Source organism: Microcebus murinus, chromosome 25 (genome assembly GCF_040939455.1).
Source record: "Microcebus murinus isolate Inina chromosome 25, M.murinus_Inina_mat1.0, whole genome shotgun sequence".
NCBI classification, from domain to species: domain Eukaryota; kingdom Metazoa; phylum Chordata; class Mammalia; order Primates; family Cheirogaleidae; genus Microcebus; species Microcebus murinus.
Window position 1 is genome coordinate 10,427,939 of NC_134128.1, and position 25,813 is coordinate 10,453,751.

General features: G+C 36.0%; 1 protein-coding gene across 1 annotated transcript in view; it reads right to left on the minus strand.

Moving 5' to 3' along the window:
* MALRD1 (MAM and LDL receptor class A domain containing 1) overlaps positions 1-25,813 on the minus strand; it is a 491,205-nt gene that overhangs the window by 23,211 nt on the left and 442,181 nt on the right. The window contains exons 36-37 of the mRNA XM_075997515.1: positions 2,779-2,858; positions 2,590-2,686 (exon numbers count right to left, since the gene is read on the minus strand). Coding sequence (XP_075853630.1) covers positions 2,590-2,686; positions 2,779-2,858 — 177 coding nt within the window. The remainder of the gene's footprint in view (positions 1-2,589; positions 2,687-2,778; positions 2,859-25,813) is intronic.

Genomic DNA, 25,813 nt, shown 5'->3' on the forward strand with positions numbered 1-25,813 from the left:
AAGGACTTATTTTTTTGCCCATCCTCACCACTAGAGTTCTTTGGTATGGAGTCTCTGAAGCCATGTGTGTGCTATGGATTCTGCCCCATATACATTCATCCACTAGGCAACTCTATTTTGTTATAGGGACAGAGAGTAGAGGAAATTTATCTATAGAGAGAGAATCACAAACTAGACCAGAAAAAAAAAAAAAAAAAAAGCAGAGATGAGAAGTATATGAAGAATTCCACGGGGTCAGATCTTTCTGGGGCCTGACTCATTCATTCCTACCCTTGAGCTCTAGGAAACATCCTGTGTCTTTACACTAAATCCTTTATTTTGATTAAGCCCGTTTGAATTGCTTTCTTTCCTCTGTAATTGAAGTAACACATTAGGTGGCAAGTAGCTAACACGAGGGTCACGGAATGTATAGTAAAATCCAGGAAATCAAACCTCTAACAACAACTTTAAGAGGTTGTTCCTGTGCTTAGCCATTGTCTGAGCATACAGTGTTCCATCTTATGTTTTAAAAAAATTAATAAAAAAAGTCTTTCAAGACACTGAAAGACTTCCTATGCTACAGTTTTTATAAAATCTAATGAAAAATCTTAAGGTTAAGGTTTATTTAGAGAGGGTAACAATTTCCTGCTTACATTAAGTTCTGTGTTTCTCAAAATTTTGGCATTATTTTCAAGGTGAGCCACTGTTATTTAATATTCTATTTAGCCGTCTCTTAGCCAAACATTCTAACTTACTTTAGGGCTTTAATGATTTCATGCAAAGTGATTTGTTTTGAAGCCTGATGTGCAACATATTTATTTGGATGTAATCAATGTATGTAAACAATGTTTTTGGTGATTCTGAAAAATATAGATAATCCTCAATAAAGTACAGATAATCTTCAATAATCATGCATTGGGTACAAATTATGCATACAATGCTACATAATGAGAATGTAAACGTAAGGACTGACTAGCATGGAAACAGCTAAATTATAACACTATGTAAGAAGTGCTGTGAAAGTGTTGCTGAGGTCACTGTTCTCAGTGATGGTTAACTTTATGTGTCCACCTAGCTGGGCCATGGTGCCCAGCTATTTGGCCAAATACTGGTCTAGATGTGGCTCTGAAGGTATTTTTAGACGTAATTAGCATTTACAATCAGTAGACTTTAAGTAAAGCAGATTGCTCTCTAGAATGTGGCTGGGTCTCAAGTGCAGACTGAGATTTCCTTACGAAGAAAAAGAATTCTGCCTCAAGACTGCAACATAAAAACCCTGCCTGATTTTCCAGCCTGCTGGTTTGCCCTGCAGATTTTGGACTCAAGATACTTGGCTTTCCAGTCTGCCAGCCTGACCTGTATGTTTCAAGTTTGTCAGCCTTTACAATCTCATGAGACAATCCCTTAAATCAGTCTCTCTTTCTCTCCCTCCCCCCCCCTCTATTGTTTCTATTTTTCTGTAGAATCTTGACTAATACATATGTGTACTCTAGCACACAGCCAGTGTTTCACCTAGTGCTTTATATGTCTGTTTCTTCCACTAGATCACAACTCCTTCAAGTCTAGATTGCCTCTTATTCATTTCTGTAGTCACGTTGTCTGGCATATTTTAGGCATGTAAAAAGAATAATTAAACTAATACATGGGTAAGATCTTCTTAATATTAATGGATTAAAAATGTCATTTTCTTTTTTCTAATGAATGCTCTCGTTCTATAATAACTTTGCCTTAATTCATGATATCAAGATAGATGTCTGCTTATTAAAATGATTGCAGGCTGGAGATCTAAGGAGACTTCATCAGGCAGAACATGCAAGTTGACACCAAGGAAAATGATGAGTTATCTATTACTTTGTGACATGTCAGTGTTACAGCACATCTAAATTTCTGACCACAAACTCAGGTGTGCAAGAGATAATGCATTTCTTTAATTTCTCAAAATTTTATTAAATCTTATTGTGAACCTCTATCTTGCTGAGTTAGTAACAAAGTTAATCACTTTCATTATTGGGGTGACCTGTAACCCATACTGGTGATGGGAAGATAGGAGATGGGTAGGAAGCTTCCAGAATCTAAGGCACCATAGATTGTGAGGGCCTCTGAGTTATGCATGAGCCCAATTACAGAGTTCCTGCAGGTGCAGCAGTTCTTGGCCTGTTTTGTGCGTTACTCAGTATATAAAAGTCTTGGGCTAAAACACAGGTGCTCAGAGTCTACTCTCCCTGTGTCAGCCAAAAAAGGATCTCCTTTGCGGTTCTGCTTCTGCTTCTCTGGACACCACTAGAAATAATATGCCCTATCTCTCATCTCTTTGAAGTCTGTGAAAATGTCATGTTATCTCTTTTTTGGTTCCTTCCAAAAAAGTCCTAACATAATATGAAAAGTATACTTCAACCTTCAAGCTTTTTACTAAAAAAAAAAAAAAAAAAAGACAGTGATTTATTATTAGATAGCTCCGATGTTCTTCCTGGAAAAATAAACTCATAAAAATGGAAACATTGAAGTTCCCTGTGTGTAATATGGGGTGAAAGGAAAATATAGCAGATGAAATGGTGCAGAAAATTGTTCTTCTATCATATATTTCATTCAGCAACTACAGGCATCACTTACCTTATTGGCACTTTTCTGTTTGCAAGAAAACACAAGACCGCAACTATGATGTGAGTCATCAGGAATGCTAATCCAATACCCAGGAGTATCCATATATCTGGGATTTTAAATCAATGAAAAAAGTAAATATGCAATAAAAATTATGAGCAACCACAAACAAGCCATTTGTTTAGTAATAATGCCACCTACTATTCTGAGTGTACTTGAAGTCTTCAGTAGAAGGATTAGACATGATATGGCATCGGTTTCCTTTCCATCCTTGTCCACATCTGGCAATGAGATAAAACGAGACAAAATGAGCTAGTGGGGAAAGAAAAAAAAGAAGTGAACACATATTTGAGCAGAAATGTCATGGGATAAAATGATGAATGTCAATAAAACAATGAGATAACAGGCATGTGGGTAACTTTGATAAGAAACAAAAAATGCTAAGCTGAAACAAAAACAAAATCAAATTTTATTGTTTTCATATTATTGGGTAAGATGGTGTTTTCTCAATATTTACCCCCTTCTTGATTTTATAAAATGGGGACATGGTTTCTACACACTCCTTTTCTGTTTTTAAAAATTGACTCATTTTTCTCTAGTGTTCAACAGTACTTTACTTTATTCATCATTTGTTTCAGACCCAAAGCTAGCACATTCTTCAATTGTGAGCAGATTTAAGTTCTTTCATATAACCAATAGAGCATATGCAAATGACAGATTAACATAAAAATAAATCAGAGAACACATCTCATGACAAAGGGGTTATCCTTCAAGTGCTTAGATTTGGAATAAGATTAATAATCTCATTTGCTGTACTAGTAAAATCTCAGGCCCCTGCTAGGATTCCATTACTTTTGTTTTATTTAGGGACATACATGATGAAACTTGCGACGCTGATATGAATGGTCTTCAGAAAGTTCAGAATTGGAGAATACTCTGTGCCTCTACGGGAGATGAGGTTTATTTCTAAGTGAGAAATGTGTTGAAATTTTTCTGGTCGCATGTGTTTGCATACAGGCATATGGGTGTGAAAGTTTATATATACCCATGTTTATTTACCAGAAATAACAGGCTACCAATTATGATGATTTGGTTGAATTTCCTACCAAGTTCATGGCACATGCTCTAAAAAAAGGATGAAAAACTAGCTTTTGAATATGTATGTTAAAAGCAAAACTTCTTCAGCACACACGTACTGTATTTCCTCCCAATCTCTCCTTTAAATTTGAAAATTTTGTATGCTCAAAACAATGCTCAAAAACAATTCTTTCACAAAACCCATCAGCTTCTTTAACTATACAAAGCTTAGAGGTTCAAGGAGACTCACCACAATGCCTTCCTTGCCTTAGTAAACATTCTTTAAAAAGTAGAAATTGAAGACAATTTGACTGTTTTAATGTTTCTGAAGTTCAAATGAAAATAAATTAGAATTACTGAAGATTCATGTATTTGGTTTTCATTTTCATACTCCTTTAGATTCATTCCTTGTCAGCCCTCACTTGACTGTGTGAATCCTACCTGTCAATCTTTCTCAGGTGCACAGTTGGCGTGGCCTAGAAGTAGAGGGTGCATTTTCATTCTGGGTTAATTTGGTTCCTTTAGATGTTGAAAGTGTTACTTTCCTGGCATCAGGGCTACAGTAACCTTCATCTTAGATCAGTGGTACTTATTTGAATGTGCCTATTAAGATAAATTTCAGTGGAAAGTATCTTGGAATACCAGTTAAAAAATAATGGAGGAAAAACAAACTATATGAAGAAACTATGAATCCTTCCTTCCTCCCTCTTTGCCTCCCTTCTTCTTCCTTCCATCCCTCTTTCTTCCTTTCCTCACCCCCCCCATCATTTGTCTCTCCAACACAGAACTTTTTGAAGACCACCCATACCAATGTCACAAATGTCATCTGTATATACCTAAATAAGACAAAGGAAATGGAGTCTGAGCAGGGAGTCTTCCTTTCAACAGTTGCACATACAGGGCACTGATTGATTTACCACACAGCAATTATGTTATAGAATAAATCAAAGTGACATAATCCTATCTGCCACCATGAGAAAAGTTATAGGAAAGAAACTACTATAAGGGTCAAATTTAGTTTGAAAATATTCTGAATTTTAGTCACTTTAGACCAAGAAAAATTTGAATTTAAAAAGTATGAATGAAATTTTGAGTTACATATTTATACAACAAACTCCTTCAAAGAAGTTGATTATTTCAGAGGAAAATGAGTATACTACCCCCAAAAGTTTACACTACCATGAGTATACCTACCATCTTAAAACAAAACGGTTTCTATACATGTTTTCAAGAGAGCTTATTTTCTGTAAATTTTAATAGATTTCAATGAATTTTGGAATGGAGTAAAGATTATTAAGATTTTAAAATTATACACTGAAATCTAGGAATTTAAAAAATTCTAGTCAATGAGTCTGAATATAAACGAATAAATTATTCCTTGAAGGAAAAATCACAATCTCCACACTAAATTGATTCCCAAATCATTACTTCCGTCTCAATTTTTTTCTGTAAAAATTTTCATTTAATGTTTATCAAAAAACATATGCTGCAGTAACAATGAAATTATGCACAAATGTATGTGAAAACACAAATGTTCATCCTCATATGCAATTCTATCTTCCTGAGATAAAGTATGTCATCTACTCCTTTTACCTTCTGATAGAATACACACACACACACACACACACACACAGAGGTATGTATATATGTTTTTTTTGTGTGTGTTTACAATAATAGAAGCATATACATCTCCCTACACTGGCTTTTTTGTTCAACAATGTCTCATAGATTTTATTAAGGTCAGGTATCTGTACAAACAACTGGCATAGACATTTAATTTTCAGAAATTATCGTCATGCATATAAATGTAATTATGTATTTACATATTTTATAGATATATATTTAGTCCACACTTTTTGATGTTGCTTTTCTTTCCTCTCTCTCTTCCTTTCCCTCCCCAGTATATAAGGTGGAAGGGGAGGAGAAGACAGGAGAAACATTTGCTGGTTGCAGAAAGAAGCAAATAAGAATATTTAATACACATTTTCATCTTAGTCAAAGTAAACCTCCTCTATGGATAATCCAGCGTTCAAAGTAATTATGGCAGTCTGATCCCTAGCCTCCTTTAAAATACCCCAAGGGTTAAGCCGTCGACCCTTGTACATCAAGGAGAGCATTAATGTCATGCTGGAATGGTGCACTGAAGTTCTACCCATCGTTGGAGCAATAGCAGTGAAAGAAATTCTTCTCCTTCTGTTCCCCTGTATACTGCAAGCTGGAAGGAAAAGGTAGGAAGTCCTGTCTGCACTAGCTACAGTTTTGTGCATTTACAGACTTGAAGCTGATCATAAATCTCTATTAACAATCATTAAGGTATTTTGAAAGAAAAGACTAGAGTGATTTTCTACATTATTTTTCACATGAAATCTGGGTAGGGAAGCTTAGATATCTCATTTATCTATTTATTTCTCAGTAGTAAATACTGAGATTAGCATAACAAATGAAAAATAAGAGAATCTCTAATACTGAAGGGATAAAGCAAATATATATATATATATATATACGTATATAAATATATATTTAAGTGGTATGTGGGGTATTTTTATAGTTGTTTGGGGTGATGAGTGAAGGCTCCTGTGGAAAGAGAAAGTGTGCTTTGGCTAGACAGATGACAACCAAAGAAGACTAGCCCATGTGGGGACATTCTAGGCACAGCCATGGGGAGCTAGCTGGCTGTTTGGTAGAGTAAGGTGGTGGGTGTGAAGAATGCTGAACAATTATCAGAGGCCAGGAATACTTATCCTTAAGGAATAGGGCAACAAGATTCACTTTATGTGCTTGACAATTACCTGGGGAAGAGAAAAGCCCTTTGTAGGTAATCTCTTGCATTCAACTGAGGCTGAATGCAAAACGTGATTCTACCTCAGGGGTCCTCAAACTTTTTAAACAGGCGGCCAGTTCACTGTCCCTCAGACCATTGGAGGGCAGGACTATAGTTAAAAAAAAAAAAAATATGAACAAATTCCTATGCACACTGCACATATCTTATTTTGTAGTAAAAAAACAAACTGGCAAAAACACCCACATGTGGCCCTCGGGCCATAGTTTGAGGACGCCTGTATCTACCTCTTGTGAAATCCAAAAGGATCCATAAAGACCATAAACATAGTACTTGTACTAAGATACATCAATCTAAATTAGATTGCTTACTTGTTTTAATGTCAAGAAGAAAGAAAATAAATGTTAGATGTGGTATAATTACTTTGATGGTCTTATATTTTTGTAGCAAATCATCAGAATCAGTCTTACCCATAAAATTAACCATTAATCTTAACAGGAGAGGGAAAAAAAAAAAAAACACTTGCTTTTTTTTTCTCCAAAGAGCACTTTATAAGCAAAAGCATATGAGAAGAATCTGATTTATTTTGAGCTTTTGTGGAACTCCATGTTTTATTATTTATTTCCTATTCCTAATGAGTATAAGTCTAACATTGGGGCATCTCAGCCTTATTTTGGGAACTCTGGAAGTTCAAAGTACTACCCAGTGTGTGTTGCACATGCTGTGATTGCCTCTCCCAAATCTATTTAGCCTCCCATACACATTTCCTTCCCTCCACCAAATCGTGTAGCATTTCTATGGTTTGGTTGGGATTGGACCCCAACCGGGCCACTAGGATCATCTTATTCTGCTTGTTGCAATGTGGGCTCAGGACCACAACCATCACCACATGCCATTCCTAATCAACAGGGATTGGTTTACAGATAGACATGGAAGTAAATTTGTCCAATAAAAATGTTGTCGCCAAGGAGTACATTTTGATGGCCATTTGTAAGAGACATGCTCTCCACAATTCTGACGTGAAAGAAGAGGCATGTGGCTTTCTCAAGCTCAAGGAGTCATGTTGCTACTATTTTGCTGCAAAAACCTGCCTGAGGATAAAATCAAAATCAACTAGCAGGAATATAGAGCCTAGGAAATCTTAGAAATGGCGGAACTCCATTAATGGCATTGCCATTTCTCAGTCAGTTCATGTTCCAAGCCTGCTCTGCATTTAGACTTTTTATTTATATAAGTCCACAAATTCCTATATCATTTGAGCTAGTTTAAGCTGGATCTTTTTATTATTATTATTATTTCTGAATATTATGGGGGTACAATTGTTTTGGCTACATGAATTGCTTTTGTACAGTTTGAGTCAAAGTGTGCTCATCACCCAGATAGTGTGCATCATACCTGTTAGGTGTGCTTTTACCCCTCCCCTCCTCCCTGTTTGATTTCTGTTGAGTTTTACCACCATATGTGCACATGAGTATTGACTGATTAGTTCCAATTTAGTAGTGAGTATATGTGGTGTTTGTTTTTCCATTCTTGTGATACTTCACTTAAGAGAATGGTCTCCAGTTCCATCTAGATTCTTACAAAACATATGAGTTGGGTCTTTTATTACTAGCACGCATGCACACACACACACACACACTTTAGTTTTTCTACTCCTCCATTTTACTCCCTAAAGTTATCCTCATTAAATCAATAGTCCTTTGTTCATAAAATATTTATTGAATGTTTACTATGTATGATGTACTCTATGAGATATGTAGAGGATATAGAGACAAGACATAGTTGAGAATTTGTAGGAACATGAACTTAGAGAGAAAATAAAAATACATTGAAAAATAACTAAGGTGCAAAGCAGAAAATACTATATAAGAAAGGTAAAGAAAAGTTCTAAAAGAGAGGTTGAAAAACTTGCTTCAAGTATCTTTATTTTTCCAGACCCAGAAAGTGAAAAATGTGCAATCTCACTTGGGCATTTATGGAACATGTGACATATTAAGTTATATTTCTTCCAAAGAATAAAGTGTCCATATGTATATAAAAAAGTTATACTGTATATACAAAAGTTCCAAAGTGTCTATATATATATAGACACTTTATTCTTTGGAATTTTTTCCAAAGAATATATATATAAAGTATATATATATATAAATGTATATATATAAAAGTATATATATATAATGTATATATATATACATATATACAAAGTATATATATATTTTATATATATAAAATGTATTGATTCTTTGGAAAAATTGGTCATCCAAGTATATAGAAATCATCTGTAACTGATAGATTTGGAGAGATATGTCCAAATATGAGTTGTTAATAGCATCCTAAACTAACCTTCAGATTTACTAATCTATATCACAGTATATTTTTTTCAGCCACACTTGCTCTCTAATTTTGTAGTTTTAAAGGATATAGAAGAAAAATCCCTTCAGAAACAGTATGCATTTGGAATATATCCCAGATTAGATTTATAATTTAGCATTGTCATATGTTGCTTTGTTTTCCTTTTTAGTAGGCATTTTTACAGCAACGTATCATGACTATAAAAGTCACATCCATCATTTTTGTTGAGAGGAGGTGGTATGACTCCATCTTTACATTGCATGCTTCAGAAAATTACCATATATACAGCCTACCCAATAAAGAATATTTATTGAGCAGCTGCTATGTGCTAGACAAGATTCTAAATGCTTTACTATATTATTTATAATATATTTATAATATAATGAAGTTATAGAATAGGAATTATTTCCCCATTTCATAGTTGAGAGAATGAAGGCACCTAGAGGTGGAGCTGTAAATCACCAAGGGGTGCGTTCTGAATGATATTTTCAACTTTGGCTCTGTTGACTACATGGTTTTGCTTCCTATAGTCTTAATAAAGTTGGAATGTATGTCATTTATAATGGTAATTAACTCTATAATTTTTATGTTAGGAGAGCAACACTAAGAGAAATTTCCGGCTATAATAGTTTGTAAAATGTTCACTTATCACATTAAGCCTTACCCAGCAAACATCTCGAGGTAGATTTCAGGCTAGACTCTGCTACTTTATAGCTTTATGGCTTTAGGAGAGTCAGATAACTTCAGTTTTGTAGTTTTAAACAGCAATAAGTATAACTCACAGAATGTATATGAGAATTAAATAAGATAATGCACATGAAAGTATGTTGTAAACTGTAAAGGGCTATGCCAAGCTGTTCGCTACACAGTCTTTTGCTTTTTGGTACCAATTCTGGTCATGGCCGTTCCCTGCTGCACCTAGGCCCACGTGCCCTGTCAGACTGGCTAGCCAGGGAGCTAGATCTGACAAGTGCCATCTCCAGTCCCTTTGTGAATACTTGGTGAAGACTTAGAAACAGCAAAAATCATTGTCACAGTCTCTGCTTTTCTGGCTTACCAATTCCTCCATTTCAAGAACATTTTAACCCAAGTGCCCATCAATTCATTTTTTAAAAAAATGCATGAATATACTTGGCGGTTCTTGCTCCTGATACACAGGTAAGGGAGGAAAACAGCAGGTGTTGACAGTCAGTGCACTGACAGTCAGTGCAAAAGGCAATGCCTGCCTTTTGCAATCCACTCTCCCACGTGGGAAGTGCTCCAAGAGTACGAGAGAGGACTTCTGTCCCAGCTTAACCTGAAAGCTTTTGCTTACACAAAGTGTTTTCTGGGCCACATAGCAATCCTCTGGCAGCAGAAATATAGTGGCAATATTGAAGCAAGCCCTTAACAAGCCATCCCTATTGTCACGGTGAATTCATAGTAACAGAAAATGAGAAAGCAGGAAAAGCCATTAAATAATCTCTGAGCCACAAAGCACTGAAATTTCACACTGAGTACCAGTGATTAATTTGTTTGGACTAATTTCCTCCATGTCTAATTAGCTCCAGCAGGTTTTATAATATTTATAAGAATTAGGTAGAGCCCACCTGAAAGAGAAAGATAAACATCCCGCTCCATTCATGCATAAGGGCCTGTTTTCTTCACATGAAGAAGAGAAAGAGAAAAATAAAATACAATTAGACTCTTTCAGCCACAGCCAACACCTTAATCTTTCCTAAATGCTAACAGGTCTTTTCCTATTCACAGGTTATAACCAAGGAGTTATTGAAATAACTTATTTCTGAGTGTGCTTGGTGACACCCATTTATTACTCACTAACACCTGGAACAAAAATCTCCTCCCATCTTGATTGTCATCTGTATGCCTGCCCCAGCCCATTTGTCTAATTGCCAGGGAAAACAAATGAGGAGCCAAGTGTTTTCTAAGCATGTGTCTGCAGACTAATTTGCTGGGCATTACCTTGCAGAGGGTTTACTCCTGTCTTTTAAATGACTTGAATTGCCCTAGTAAGTCTAAAGTAATAAAATTATCAATACATTTTTATTTATTTATGATTGTTCTAATAAGTCTAAAGTAAAACAAATTAAGTGCTAATGCAGAGATGTGGTTATTTCATAAAAATGTTGATATTTGAATATTCAAATTGAGAACACATTATAAATGTAAACTAGATGATCTGATATAGTACTTTTCAATGATCTGTGATTTATGGGGAGGACACACTTAATGGCATTATCTTTAACAATGATAAAACTAAAAGGCTTCACAAGCCCATTTTGAAACATGACATTCCAAGCATCAGAAAGAGATAAGAATTTTATGGCAAAAAAAAAAAAAAGTCCAAATTCCCGTATCCACTCCTTTGCTTTATCTCAATCTCAACAGCCCCATCAATTTCACCTCCTAAATATCTCTAAGCTATTTCCTCCTGCCCATCCTGGGCTTGGCAGGTGGCCAAAGACCCTCATCACTCTAATAGGCTCCTAACTGGCTTTCCTGCCTCCAGACTAAAGTCACATGGTGTAAGTTCCCTAATTCAAAATCTTCACTACTTTCTACTGTCCTACAGCTGTCAGAATTCTTTCAGGGCGAGGTTGTTTTACACGGGGGACCTCTTCTGATCTGGCCTCTTGCTGGCACAACTAGTTTGATCTCAGTTCCCCTTCAGCTCACGAGCCCTTTACTCTTATTCAAAGCCCTTTCACCGAAGAGACATACTCGTTCATACTTTTAGGGCTTTCTGCAACATCTGTTTTCACTGGCTGGAGGATGGCTTTTACTCCTTATCAATCTGGCTAACTTGTCTTTCCCTTAAGGACACAAAACAATTACCATTCACCTCTGGAAGCTTTCCTTTGTGCCTTAGCTTGACTTAGATATACCGTCTTTGGTCCCATGGTACCCTGCAAACTCTTATGACAGCACTTAATCACACAGTGCTGTACTTGTCCATTTCTTTACAAATCTTTCTAGACTATAAATTATTTGAAGGTGGAGTCTATACCTGTGTTCACTCTTGTATGTGCCAATTAGCACAATCCTGTGCATAGCTGTTTGCTAAAAATATTCATTATCATCACAGTACTAGTAGTTTAGACTTAGATAATGTGCTACAGTTATCAAAGCACTTTTTGGAGTATATATATTATATTATCTCATTTAATTTTTAGAACATTTTACAACTTTAGCATGCATCAGAATCACCTACAAGGTTTGTTAAAGCCCAGATTTATGAGCCACATCCCAGAATTTCAACAGGTCTAGGTTAGCCTAAGAATTTCATTTCTAACAATTTCTCAGATGAAACTGCCTCTGCTGGTCTGGGGGCCACACTTTAAGAACCACTGCCTCACAACATCCCTGTTAAAGGTTACCTGTAATTTATCCCAATTTGCAAAGAAAATTGAATCTCAGAAAGCAATGGCTTTGTAAGTAGTGAATTCAGGTCTTCTGAACTGTTTAACTTGCCTTCTTGTTTTTGTATCATATGAATATTAGTGAAATGATTAGTATATTCCAGTTCTTCATAAAAAGCAGTTTTATATATTATCAGATTTTGTCCTTAGGAGATGAAGATTTGAAAATGCAAATCCATGCTCTTGTGTGGTTTTTTATTGCAATTCCCTCAATTCCCTAGTCAAGTTGCACAGAATTGCAAATGTAGAAAGTACATTCCTGTATTATTTCTAATTATTACATCACAGTAGAAATAACTTTAATTACTTAAGTAGAAACAAAGCAGGTAAAAAGTGTTCTTCTGTATCCCCTGTTCAAACAGATTGGTGGTGTGATGTGGTAGCTGAAGTGATACTAACAAAAAAATTAATACAAAAAAACTCCTAAAGTTGGTGTTTTGAGCTATTTCTCCTGCTTTTTTCCCAACTGTTTTCCAGGAGCTGAATGGGGGAACAAGAAAAAAAGAAGAAGAAATAGCAAGGAAACTAAATAATTCACAGACTGGGCAGCTGAAAAAGGACTGCAAGTCAATAGACTTTAGTCTTGTTTTAAGATGAAGAAGGGGAAGGCATTACATTTTTGCTGAAAGTGTAGTCCTAGCATGACACAGGTTTTTGAAATTTTTCTTCTCTCTTCATATGAAGTTGGAAAGAATGTTCCTTTAAAACATATATTCTGACCTCTTAGTTCCAGCAAGAACTGTTTTCTCTCTAGCACATTAAAATATATATGAAAACACACAAACAAAAACAAAATGGCAATGAAGAAAATTAGAAAGAACAAGCAATGTATTGCTGGGCTCTGGAAGGAGGTGATTTCCACCAGCCACAGTATTTGCAAAGGCCAGGCTGAGAACCTGCCAGCCTCTACGACCCTCTTTGACCTTTTGGTAACAAGAGAGTCTTACAGTACTGGAGGCCCTTTACTTACTCAGTTCAAAACAGGGAATCTTCCAATGTCTTTCCATCAAACTGAGAAAAAAGGTATAAACTCTGAACTCTTTGGTTAGTGAGCACTTACTGAGCACCTTCCATTTGCTTGGCCCTGCTCTAGGTTCTAGGCATTATAGCCTATAAGACCATATGCTTTCTGGCCTCTGAACTCACTCTCCTGAGACAGGTTATGCTGTTACCTAAACACACTAAGCTTACTGTTACCTTAGTGACTTCATGTTTGCTGTTTCCCATGACAGATATCCTCTGCCTAAATCTTGGAATATTTTGCACTTTCATAAATTGTGGTCTGAGCTCAAATTATAGCCTCTCAGAGAGGCCTTAATCAACATGTCTAAGATACACAACTGCTGTCATCTTCTCCCCATCCCTTCCTAGTATTTGTTTACCCTATTTAAGTTTCTTCATTGCATTGGTTACTATCCAAATGTTATGCACACACACACATACACACATGCACAAATATACACTCACATGCACATTATGTATAGTGTATATGTGTATATATTTAAAATATATTAGTAAGATAATACAAATATTTATATATAATGTGTATATACAAAAATAAATGTATATTAAACTACATAAATAGAAATTCTAAAAACATGAATGAAATGAATGATTTTGCAGACATAATATAAATCATAAAAGTAACATAAGATTTATAGAAATATAGAGTAGTTCAATAACATGTGTGATATGGAAAAAGCCCTTTTTTTCCCCATACAAAGAAAAAGACCACATGGAAAAAGCCTTAAAACATGCTCCAAGCTATGCTATTTTGCTGTTTTGCTCTTTTAAAGTTTCAAGAAAAGGTAATTCTCATGATATACATGCTGTTCAGGAAATTAAATAAGTCAATATTTTCCTGATAACAGAACCTCAAAAAATATGCACAGAAGAAAACCTGAGAACCGAGTCATTTATAGATGACTAAATAAATAAATAAATCCCAAATAAATAACTGGCAATCCAAATATAAGAGTGCACTGTGCTGTGGAATTTAGTAAAAACTGCCTTTTCCCTAAGTATGTAATTCTAATCCATAAGGAAAAGGCAAATCAATTTGCATAAGATGCAGGGAGCCTGTGGGAGAGAAGTGAAAATAGAGTGGAAAATCTCTAGTCCTAAGTTTTTACCTCTAATGATATTTCTACCTCAAATCAATGTACTGATGAGTTTTCTCAAGCTCTTCATGAATAAATAATCCTCATGTCATATAAGCTCTTCTAAACATATAAAATAAAATGAGCAATAATCAAAACTATTTTGTTATTATTGAAGAATCTCCTAAGGTATTTTCTGGCCTTTGTCAATTTACTGGTGACTTCTCTCAAATTTTTAATAAAAAGATCATTCCCAGGTTATATGTACTTTTTAAAAACATATGAAAAGATGAAGGTCATCTAATAGGTTTCATAAAGCTGCATATCTCTGCTGCATCAAAATCATAGATCGATCTCGAAGATGTGCAAAATCCCAAAAATAGTTAAAAAAATCTCCTATTAAGGAGCCTAAAGAGTAGATGGTATATATATATATATATATATATATATATATATATATACATACATATATATAGTTCAGAGTAATTCCATTGTTTATGTCTTTGTTGTTAGATTACTTGATGATGTCTTAAAACCTCATACCCTTGGACAAAATGAAGAAAGATGATCTTTAATGTGAAACACCTGGTGAAGATGGGGCTCTAGACGACCGGCTGGAGGGGGCACAGAGGTAGAATAAGCGAAGGGTGATGTGGCTAGCAATGGAAGATAAATGATGCTGTTAGGGGCTATTTCCTGCTGTAAAAATCTCATAAATTTTTAGAACTTGGTCTGGGGATACTCTGGGTGGATAGGGTGAGAGAGAAATTGGAAAAAAAGTCAGAGCAAGAGATGATACTGATGGATCTTCACCAAAGAAATGCTGCCTTATCTTCTCCTTAGGTTTCAGCAGCTCCAGTCACAATAAATCCTAATATCGGGCAACTTTGTCCCACCCCATCTACAGAGCAACAAGCATTCCCTGGCAAATTAAAAATGTATAGACTTTTAATTATTTCCTGAGCACTTTGCCACATTTGCCAAGAAATAAATATACACTAATCTGTATACAATACACTGACATGTAGCATGTATTGGTTATGTTGATAGGGCTGAATATTTAGCCATTTCTGTAGCATGCTGTATTTACATTCTACAAACAAAGATTGGTGCAAAATAATAAAATATATACTTGGCATTTTATTCACATCACATTTTTTTTATTAAAAAGGGGTTTTTAAAGCTTAGATTTTAAAAAATTGTTCAAGTAACTGTCATACTGTATGTCCCACAGTGTGTACCACACATTATACACTTTAAAACATCTTTAAACAAATTATTGTGTTGTTTTGAAAGAAAGGTGTTCTACTTGACTCATTTGTACAAAAATATTTATTAAGGGCTAAGTGCTACATCCTAAGGGTTGGGGCAGCTGCACAAAAGACAAAGTCCATGACCTCCTGAAGTTTCCATTTTATTAAGGGGAATGTGTGTCTCTGTGGAGAAAAACAATAAACAGATATGTGAGTACCTATATTTATGATGAAATCAGAGAGGCTGCAGTGCCAATGTAAGGAGAAATTGTAGACAGCGAATGTGAACAATTCTTTCAAAATTTTTATCAGGAAATGGACAAGACTAATCAGTTGGAAGCTGGAATACAAGTGGGTATAAGAGAGGGTTGTCTTGTCTTGTTCTTATTTTAAGGTTATAGCTACAAGAGCATGTTTGTTGATAACTAAGTAGATAATTCAGTAGAGAGGCTGGTGTCTGATACAGAGAGCAATGGAGTAGAAGAAATTCCTGGGAAGAGGAGAAGGAATGGATTCCAGAGCTCATGAGGGAAAAGTCTTTTCGGAGAGAAGATGTGGAACAGGATACAGGTGAAGCCTGCTTTGTGGTTGGCTGATGGAAACAATGTGGAAGCTCTTTCATAATGAATCTCTTGAAAAAACTTCAGAGTAAGTGATTGGCAGAGACAGTAGGATGGGGTGGGAGGATTGAGGGGAAGAGAAAAAGCATACATTTGGAATGATTTTTAACTCTCAGAAAGCACTCAAACTAGAAACATGTAGTGTCCTTTTCAGGCAGTGCTGAATGCTTATTTAAGGTTATAACTCTGTGTGTGTGTGTGTGTGTGTGTGTGTGTGTGTGTGTGTGTACGTATGTGATGGGGAGTCTTTCACTATACTTATATTTTCATTTAAAGTATTTTATGCCTATTGTTCAAAAATTCAAGTTGCTCTAGAAGTCTTAAGTTCCAAAGACAAATAATTTAAAAATTTTTAACTGTTTTTTCTTGTGTGATCTCCGTTTTTATAAATAATATACATAAGTGGGGTTCTTTGATTTAACTATTTTATTGTTATAGCTGATTAATGCTACTGTATTGCATAACCAGTAGCTTCTTATTCACTTACCACTTCCTAGCAGCCTCTCTCCACCACTCAATATAATCAAATTCCTATTCAGAGTTTATAATATTACTACATAAATATTATTGTTCATTGCTGAGCCAATAACCTATGAAGATTAATCATCCATTTACTTATCTGTTTTTTTTTTTTATGGAGTTAATAATTAAAATTTATTTTCATTTCCTGAGTTTGCTATGCTTTGTGGCTAATTCCTAAACACCACAACAACTTTTCAATACAGTTTTCCACCTGGTTAAAATATTAGATAAACTATTAGTACACTTTTTCTTTCGGAAAGGGAAATTAAAAGTTTTGGAAGGGGACTTCCAAAGCCCCTGTCCCTTTGTGCCAACCTTGACAGATTGCTTTCGAGGTCTCCTTCTCAAGAACTTATAGGACTTCTGCCAACATCAGCCCCGGGTTGTCCCAGACCCCATGTCTTCCTCTTCCTCAGTTTCATCCCTCATTTGCTGGGGTACAGAGTACATAGGAGGTTAATTTTTAAAGATTTTTTGTCTAAAATGCCATGATCATAGTCAATTTTTAGTTTGGTTGGCTTTGGAACTCAGGTCCCAAAATTATGTAATCTAATAAACCAGAAGATAACTTCAAACTGTCTCTGTTATCTTCTACCTTCTAGATAGCTATCAACAGGGCAGCCAGATAGCATACCAAAGGCATTGAAAGAGGAAGGAAGACAAATGTCTTGGAGGAAGCAGTGAGGGGTCAGGAGGGAAATCATCACTCTCCTTGGTTTGAATTCTAACCATTTGACTTGTGAAAACTTAACCAGTCTCCTTAACCAGGGATTACTACAGTGGAAGCACTATCCTCAGGGCCTAGCCTATTTTTTGTTACAGCAAGGAATTAAAGGAAATCATTTATATAATAGAAGATGTTGAGGCTATGGAATAGTTTGTTGGCCACAGAGCTGGAGATCCAGGGACACAGGGAAAGAATCTGGAAAAATGGAGAGAGGAAGTGGATTGATTTACATTAGCAAATGTATTCCACAAAGTGGGACTGAAAATCCTTAGCAGTAACTGATGACTTAGAGAGCAAAAGTATAGAGAAAGTAAAGTTTAAGCTAAAGCCCTGACAGCCTAAGTTTTGGTAGAATTTCAGGTCAACTGCTCCATCAGTAGTGTGAAATGTGATGTTTTGGGGGAGGAAGGTGAAGAAGGGGTTCTAAGATGTGCCACGCTGGAATAAGGATAATTTTGAGCTGAAGGCAATTGAGAAAAAGCAGACACAGATGAACTCTCTACCCTCCCCCTATATGCCTGAAAGTAGAACACAAATCCCACCCGTGAAAGTTATCTCCCCTTCCAGCTTCCTGTACCAGGAAGGGGAGAACAACCTCATCACTGGACAGTGCATGGCCCTGAGATTGAGTCTACACAAAAACCTTACTAACTCACCTTTATCTACCATTATTTACCTATATTTTGCTCCCCATGATTTGCTCCTGCAGAATCTCAAAGTGCTTTTCTTTTGTCTTGTCACTTCTATACGAATGTATTGTTCTTTGTTAAGATGCTACATAAGCCCAAGTTTTAACCACCCCTTTGAGTTCCTTGTCACTGAGTTCTCCCACACGTATGCAAGTGTTTATAAAACTTTTTTGTTTTTGTCTTGTTTCTCTATCTTTTGTCAGTCTAATTTGCACAGTCCCAGTCAATGGGGCTCCCCTACAAAGAGAATAAATATAATCAATCCTAATCAGCGCCTCTTTATCTACCAGGACATTTGGCAATTGGCCTTTGACTTAAATCTAAATGTTTGATGATAGGTGAATAATTATTATTTTTTAAGGAAATGCAAAAATGGTCATGATAAAGAGTACAAAAAGAAGCATCCCATGGTATACAAACAGCATGATCCTACTTTTAAAAGATATATAAATGTATTACTTTTGGTTATTTCTGATGTTTGAGATTTTAACCTGGATGTGCTTCTGAATTTTTAAATTGTTTATAATAAACATATTAAAATATTCCTTTTAAGGAATATTTAAATATGCAGAAAGAAACAACAGAAAATTTGAAAACATATTGCGACTGCATGAATTGAATATTTTCTCTTACTTAGATGTGGCCTTACATCTTTTTATATAAAAATGTTATCCTGTGAAGTCTTTAGATTAATAAACAAGTTTGCTTTTAGCATAGACAAAGGCCATGTCATTTTCTTCTTAAAACTGAATTAACACTTTAATTCAGTGATTTACAAACTGGAGTCATCATCAGAATTACTAGGAAAGCTTTTAAAAAAAGAAGGAAAAAAAAACCCGAGATCTTGTGGCTCCACCTAAAAATTACTGAATCAAAAATTCCTAGGGTGGGTGATCATTCTGATAGTTAGAAAATGTTTTGGAACCACTGTCACAAAAAAACACAAAACAAAAGAAATTTAATTAGATCAAATTAATCATTAATTAACAATCTAAATTAGCAAGCAGTTGGAACTAGTCACAATGTTTCTTTTTAAATTTAAAACTAGACTCTTAGATAGAGGAAAGGCATTCCATCATACTTTTTCTGCTAATTACAAGAAAAATCGCTGAACAAAATATGAAAGCCACACACTTAGGCCGGGCGCGGTGGCTCACGCCTGTAATCCTAGCTCTCTGGGAGGCCGAGGCGGGCGGATTGCTCGAGTTCAGGAGTTCGAAACCAGCCTGAGCAAGAGTGAGACCCCGTCTCTACTATAAATAGAAAGAAATTAATTGGCCAACTAAAAATATATACAAAAAATTAGCTGGGCATGGTGGCGCATGCCTGTAGTCCCAGCTACTTGGGAGGCTGAGGCAGGAGGATTGCTTGAGCCCAGGAGTTTGAGGTTGCTGTGAGCTAGGCTGACGCCACGGCACTCACTCTAGCCTGAGCAACAAAGCGAGACTCTGTCTCAAAAAAAAAAAAAAAAAAAAAAAAATATGAAAGCCACACACCTACCAGAAGACTCTTAAAGGCAGAGAAAACATATATTGGAGGGACCTCAGGAATGGAGGAAACACCCGGGGATGAGTTCCTTGTTGTTTTTGCTCATTTACTTGCTTTTTCCTGGCCTTATCCCTTCCTGGGCAGTAGAAAAAAAACCACAACCCAGAAACGCCTATGTGTGCACTCAGTAAAGTATCCCAAAGGCCAGCTTTCTCTAGCCACAGAACCCATTGGTCAAAGGTAGCCCAGCGGAACAGAAGCCTTTTAAAATAACCATATGCACCTGTATGTTGACCAGTCCAAACCCAGGGAAAAAACTCTGCTATTTCCCTACCCCAAAAGATGAATTCTTCTGAAATGGTCTGAAAGCAGTTCACTTTTTTCACAGACTGAGGGTTTGAGAACTGTGTGCTGTCTGAGGGCTGTGCGGGCTCTGAGGAGCTGAATAGATCCCTTACTGGGGAATTTGATTTCTTCTCTCTCTCTTTTGAGAGCCCACTGAATATCCTGCTCTAGGACCACTCAATCCAACCATGAGTGTATTCCTCTCCTGTGGGCCAACATCCCATGACAGATGGCAAAGGGACTCTTGACACTTTTTTTTTTTTTTTAGCATTTTATGGGGGTACAAGTGTTAAGGTTACTACTCTTGACGCTTTTAACCTTGACTTTTTCTACAGCAACATCTTCACCTTCTCAACTCACTTATCTCCAGCTTAAGGGTGATCACTGAGAGTTTTCAGATTTTCTTTTTGATTCGTTTTCTTTACCCTAATTGCTTCTGTGATGGAAGTGGCATGGGTGATAGGCAAAGCCACACCATGATGATCCATAATCAGGAATCATGTTTTACTAAGTTACACACAGAACTGCACAAAATAGTGCCAAAACACGAGCAGTTAGAAGTTCTGAAACCTGACTTTTCTCGTTCCTTGAATAACTGGATGACCTTCCAAAAACCATCGAAACTCTCAATACCTTTGTCTGCACATACCACTATATATTCTTTACATATCAGAAGTGCTATGAATATATAATTGTTTTAAGAGTGGGAAAATATTTTAAATTGTTCAGAAAGAATGATACTAGGTAAACTCAACAGTAATGTTTAATTTTGTTCCATAACAAATGGTGAATAAAAGGATTGTTTTTCTCTTAGCTTTTTTGCTTCTGCAACCTGCTTCTCTTAGTTTGCTGTGCTTACTACTCTCCTTCAGAGATCATTAGGTAGAGCCTCAATGAATACTTTCATCTTAAAGGTCCTTCAGCTTCCATTCAAGCCATGATTTTGCTGTATGCATTTTGCTTCAAACAATAAGTTAATCTAAATGTATTCAATTATAAATACCATACAGTGCTGGTAGTCAACACTACCTAGTCAATAACAAAAACATATGATAAATCTCTATACAACTAATTTTTTTCTTCCTAGGACTTAGAACAGTATGTAATAATTCTTTCATATTAAAATAGTCTGTGATTGTATAATATCAACAGATGCTACTTTTTGAATATTTAAAAAAATGAAAGAATGGAGGAATGGATGTTTTGTTGAATCCATTTGTATATTGGAAAATGGATTCAAAATCTCATTTTTTAAATCTGAAGCACCTATTTTGTCCATCTTGGTGCAAACCATGGTGTTTAATAGATATATCATTTCTGTCAATAGCAGGTGAGGCTGTTTTCCTTGGTTTACTCTCTGTGATTATATTCTTGATAATTTTAATCTGTCATTTGTTTTTCTTTTTACCAAGGAAAAATTGTTAAGTGTGTAAGGAATGATGATGTTGAAGTAACTGAAATACTTACCACTTTTTCCCACATGGAAAAATAACAGGCTCACTCTAGCAGGGGTCCTCAAACTTTTTAAACAGGGGGCCAGTTCACTGTCCCTAGACTGTTGGAGGATCATTGGAGAGTGCAGCGCACATTCCACATATGCGCACTGTGGGCCCGGGACCAGTCGGCTGCTAAGGAGAACAGGCAACAGCGGCACAGGCCGGATAAATGTCCTTGGCGGGCCATAGTTTGAGGACCCCTGCTCTAGGGTAAATATAGTTAAACAAGTGAATCCAATTGCAAACCAGTTCTTTAAAGAACTATGATAACTGTGGCTAATTAGGTTTCTCTTTTACAAAAATGTAAGGAAGTGGAAAAACCTGCTAGAATTAGTGCCACTGATATTTTGATAGCATGCTATTTTATTTGATTGGATGCTTATGGGAGAAAATATTCAATGCTTTCAAGTGATTACAATTGCTCTGGACTTTCAAAAGCAAACCAAATCAAAATAAACCAGAACTATTTTTCACATGGAGGAAAGGTGAAAGTAGTTTATCAAATAGTTTGGGCATTTTAAGATGATACCTGAGTTCTGTAAATAATGACCTGAATAATAATACCTGAATTTTGTGAATCCCTAGCATGCTGTCCTTCCACTTTCAAGACCCTTGTCAAGCATATATAATAACCTGTTAAAAGTACGTTTTCCCTCCCTAGCCTCTAAGGCCCATGAACAGCAGTAATGTCTGTCTTGTTCACTGCTTTATCTGTAGCCTGGGATAGGAAGCACTTTGTTGTCATTCAGTGTACACGTTTTGAATTAAATTGTGTTAAATACTTATAACTTTTTACATGGCTATATAATCCAGACTGTAACCCCCCAAAAGAAGAGAACTTAAGATTGATATTTTACCTGTTGTCAGAGACTGGGAGAAATTTCTTCCAATCATAAATGAGGCAGATCAAAACACACATACTCAAGCTTTGACATATTGTCTGTATAACCAGACTTTAATCATAAGTTCAGAGTCCGTGCCTAACAGAGAACAAAGAGTCATTTTGCTACTGCAAGGGTGTGTTTTTATCTCTGTAGCCTTTCAGGACAAGAAACCTCCAGAAAGCAACACAGCCCAAAGGTCTGGATTGGGGCACAAGATGACTTGGGTGATTTTGTCCTCAGAGCTAAAGTCACTGGAGGTGGGAATGGATTTAGGGAGAAATCCTCAGATTTAGCTCAGGCTGTGCATTATATCTTATAAAATTCAGTATCTGTTATTCATCAATCAATGGATCAGAGGACAAAATAGCAGGGATAGGAGATTCTCTATCTTAGTTGAGTGTGGAGCTGAAAATGGCACATTCATCATTTGATTTGAGAAGCGGCTCCAAATCACCCAGGCAGAAATGAAACAGGACAGAAGCACCTTATATACTCTATGTATTGACCTTAATCTATACAAAATGAAGAGAAAAATAAATAGGCGGCAACCTTAAAAATTATGTTAGGGAAAGTTGAAAAGTTGAAAGGAACATTATCCTGAAAATATATGTTGGAGGTAAGGAATATAGAAATAAGTATTTCAAAAATAATAGCTGATTGATAAAGAGAATAATCTTGCGAATCTCATCCTATGTATACAAGATAAAGATAATTACTTAACATTTTTGTGCTTCAGTTTCCTCATCTGTAAAATACATAACCACAACGGCATCTATCTCTTAGGGCTATTGTAAGTCTTAATTCATTTAACACGTGAAAGTGCTTACAATTGTACCTGGTATATATTAAGCATTCTATGAATATTTGCTATTATTATCATAAACAAATATTTTACTAAAGTCCTCATATATGCAGTGTATACTTCTAATTATTAGAAATGTAAAGGCTAGCCAATTCCAGCAGATAGAGCTAAAAAAATATATGTATATAAAAAAGTCTAAAGCAACTGACATATTGATAAAAGGTTGATCAGATAACAAGTACAGTGAATGTCAAAAGACTGACATAGATAGGAAAGAGCTCCCTGTCCTAAAATAACCCCACTGGCTAAAGAGCAAAAAATAGGAAAATACACAGACTAGTCATTTTTATGGTCAGTTTGGTAAACAAGCAGCTTTCTATTTTGCCAATTAAAATACAAGATAACAAACCATTTGTCTCACAAAGTGAATGCTTGGCTTAACTGATTTTTTCATTTCTTTTTTTAACAAAAAAATCAGGATTGTTTTTAATGGCATCCTTCTAGAAAAATTCGTGCAGCCATATGATTATTTTCAGAGGTAAACCACCAAGAGAGACCTAGAGTGTTTTTTCAACTGTGGCCAATGTTACAGTGAAAAATAAATGGTATGAAATTAGAGGTCATACCAAGTACCATGGTAGGTGAATAGAAGAGAGTAATAAACATTCACACTGAAAGGGCCCTTAACTGTTCTCGTCCAAGTCCCTGCCTCGACCCTTATAAGAAAATTGGAGACCAGAGAAGTGAATTAACTGGGTTGAAATGACGCAGCTTCTTACTAATCAGCCACTCGATACCAGTACCAAGATCTCTCTAATACTCCAACTTCTGTGTGCTTTAATTATTCTTTGTTTGAAAATGGAATAGAAAGAGAAGAAAACTTCAGTGACCTGTTCTAATTCTCATTGAGGCTCATTACACTCCAACCTCTCAGAGTTAACAGTGTCTGCGATGCCTGTTCTGTCAGGTTCTGCAGTGAACTGGCAAGAATATCAATAATTCATGTAAAAGAGCCTTGAAAACTGTCTGTACACATCTAAGGTAGCATTATTACTTTGTGCATATGACTCTCAAATCTTTTCTAGTCTTTTGCAAAAAAAAATACAATATCCTATACTGGGTGTCAAAATAGATAGAGCACCTACACACTATTAGGGTGAGCTTAACCCACAAATATTAGCTGAGCACCATGAGAGGAGCAGAGCAGATACCAAAAAAATTTCTCTTGCAAAACCTAAAATCTATTTGATGCTTTATGTGTACAACATAGAACATTCAAAAAACTTCTATACTCATTATTTTATTCAATCCTCAGATTAGCCATATGAAGCTAACAAGGCAAACATTATTGCCACATTTTAAAGATGGAGATATCGAAGTTTAAAGAGGTGTCTCAAACAATAACAGCAGAGGGCAAAAAGTGTAGCCAAAACTCAGTGAGTACATCGAGAGACCCTTAATGATCCATGACTTTTACATTTTGAAATGAGCAGTATATATAATTCATTATTGAATAAGTGTGTATATAATCTATACAGCTTAATCTCTTTCTTAATTCCTTTATTTCTTAGATAACAACAACAACATAAAAGCAAATAACCCCTGTAATTTGCTGTCCATGCAGTCATCTCTAGGTGTGTGGGGAGGGCTCCTCCTTGGATGGGTTTGCCAGACAGCAGATACAGAGGTTCGTGATATGGACATCGGGACTGGAATGTACTTATACTGGGTTCTGCTGGGGAAGCCACTCTGAACTCAGCTTTCTTGAGAAAGAGAAAAGCAAAGTCCTGAAGATTGAGTATGGGAGAATGGATATTGTTAGGATGTGGACAAAGGGAAGCGATTTAATAAAGAATAAAAATTCAATTAGTGTAAAGGCTGGAGGATTTGACAAAACAAAAGCTGAAGACTGTCAGAGGAAGAAAGAACTGGATTGGATGAATGAGGTGTGGGGGGTGGGGGTGGGGGGTGTTGAACACCTTTGCCCAGGCACCAAACATCAAGGGTAAAGGAACGAAAAGACCATGAGAGAATGAGGACAGCAGGTGTGATCTAGAGAATGGAAAAATTTGGTGATGGGAGGAAGTAAAAATGTGAAACATCACTAACCATTCTGGCAAATATCATGTGACCCATATCTCTACTGGGACAATACATCGATTTGGTAGCAACTATGCTCTTACATCATCTAACTTAAAAAATAATACAGATTGATAGATAGCTCACAATAAAACTGCAAGTGTTTGTAAGCAGAATGAAAAATGCCACTAGAGAAAAAGAGATTGAGCATGCCATAAAGAGATAAGTCCCAAAGGCAAATGCTTCATGAGGACACAGTTAAAAGGACCACTGGACAACCTGATGGACAACCCTAATGAATAAATTGTTGTCTGCTATCAAATCATCATACTACTCATAAAGCAGGTATGTAGCTTAGAAACACTCCTACATTGCCAAATTTCTCTCTATCTGGGAAGTTTTCATAAGATTATATGGAAGCTACAGATAAGCAAATGCATGGGGCAGAAGTTACTTTGAGTCAGACAGAAAAAAAATAAATAAAGAGGAAACATCTACAGTGTGAAATATTGCCAGGGTTTCTCAGACCACAACAGCAAAAGGAATACTGAGAAGGAATGATGATACTTCAGTAAGAAGTAACTGGCCCTTAAAATTATTTTAAA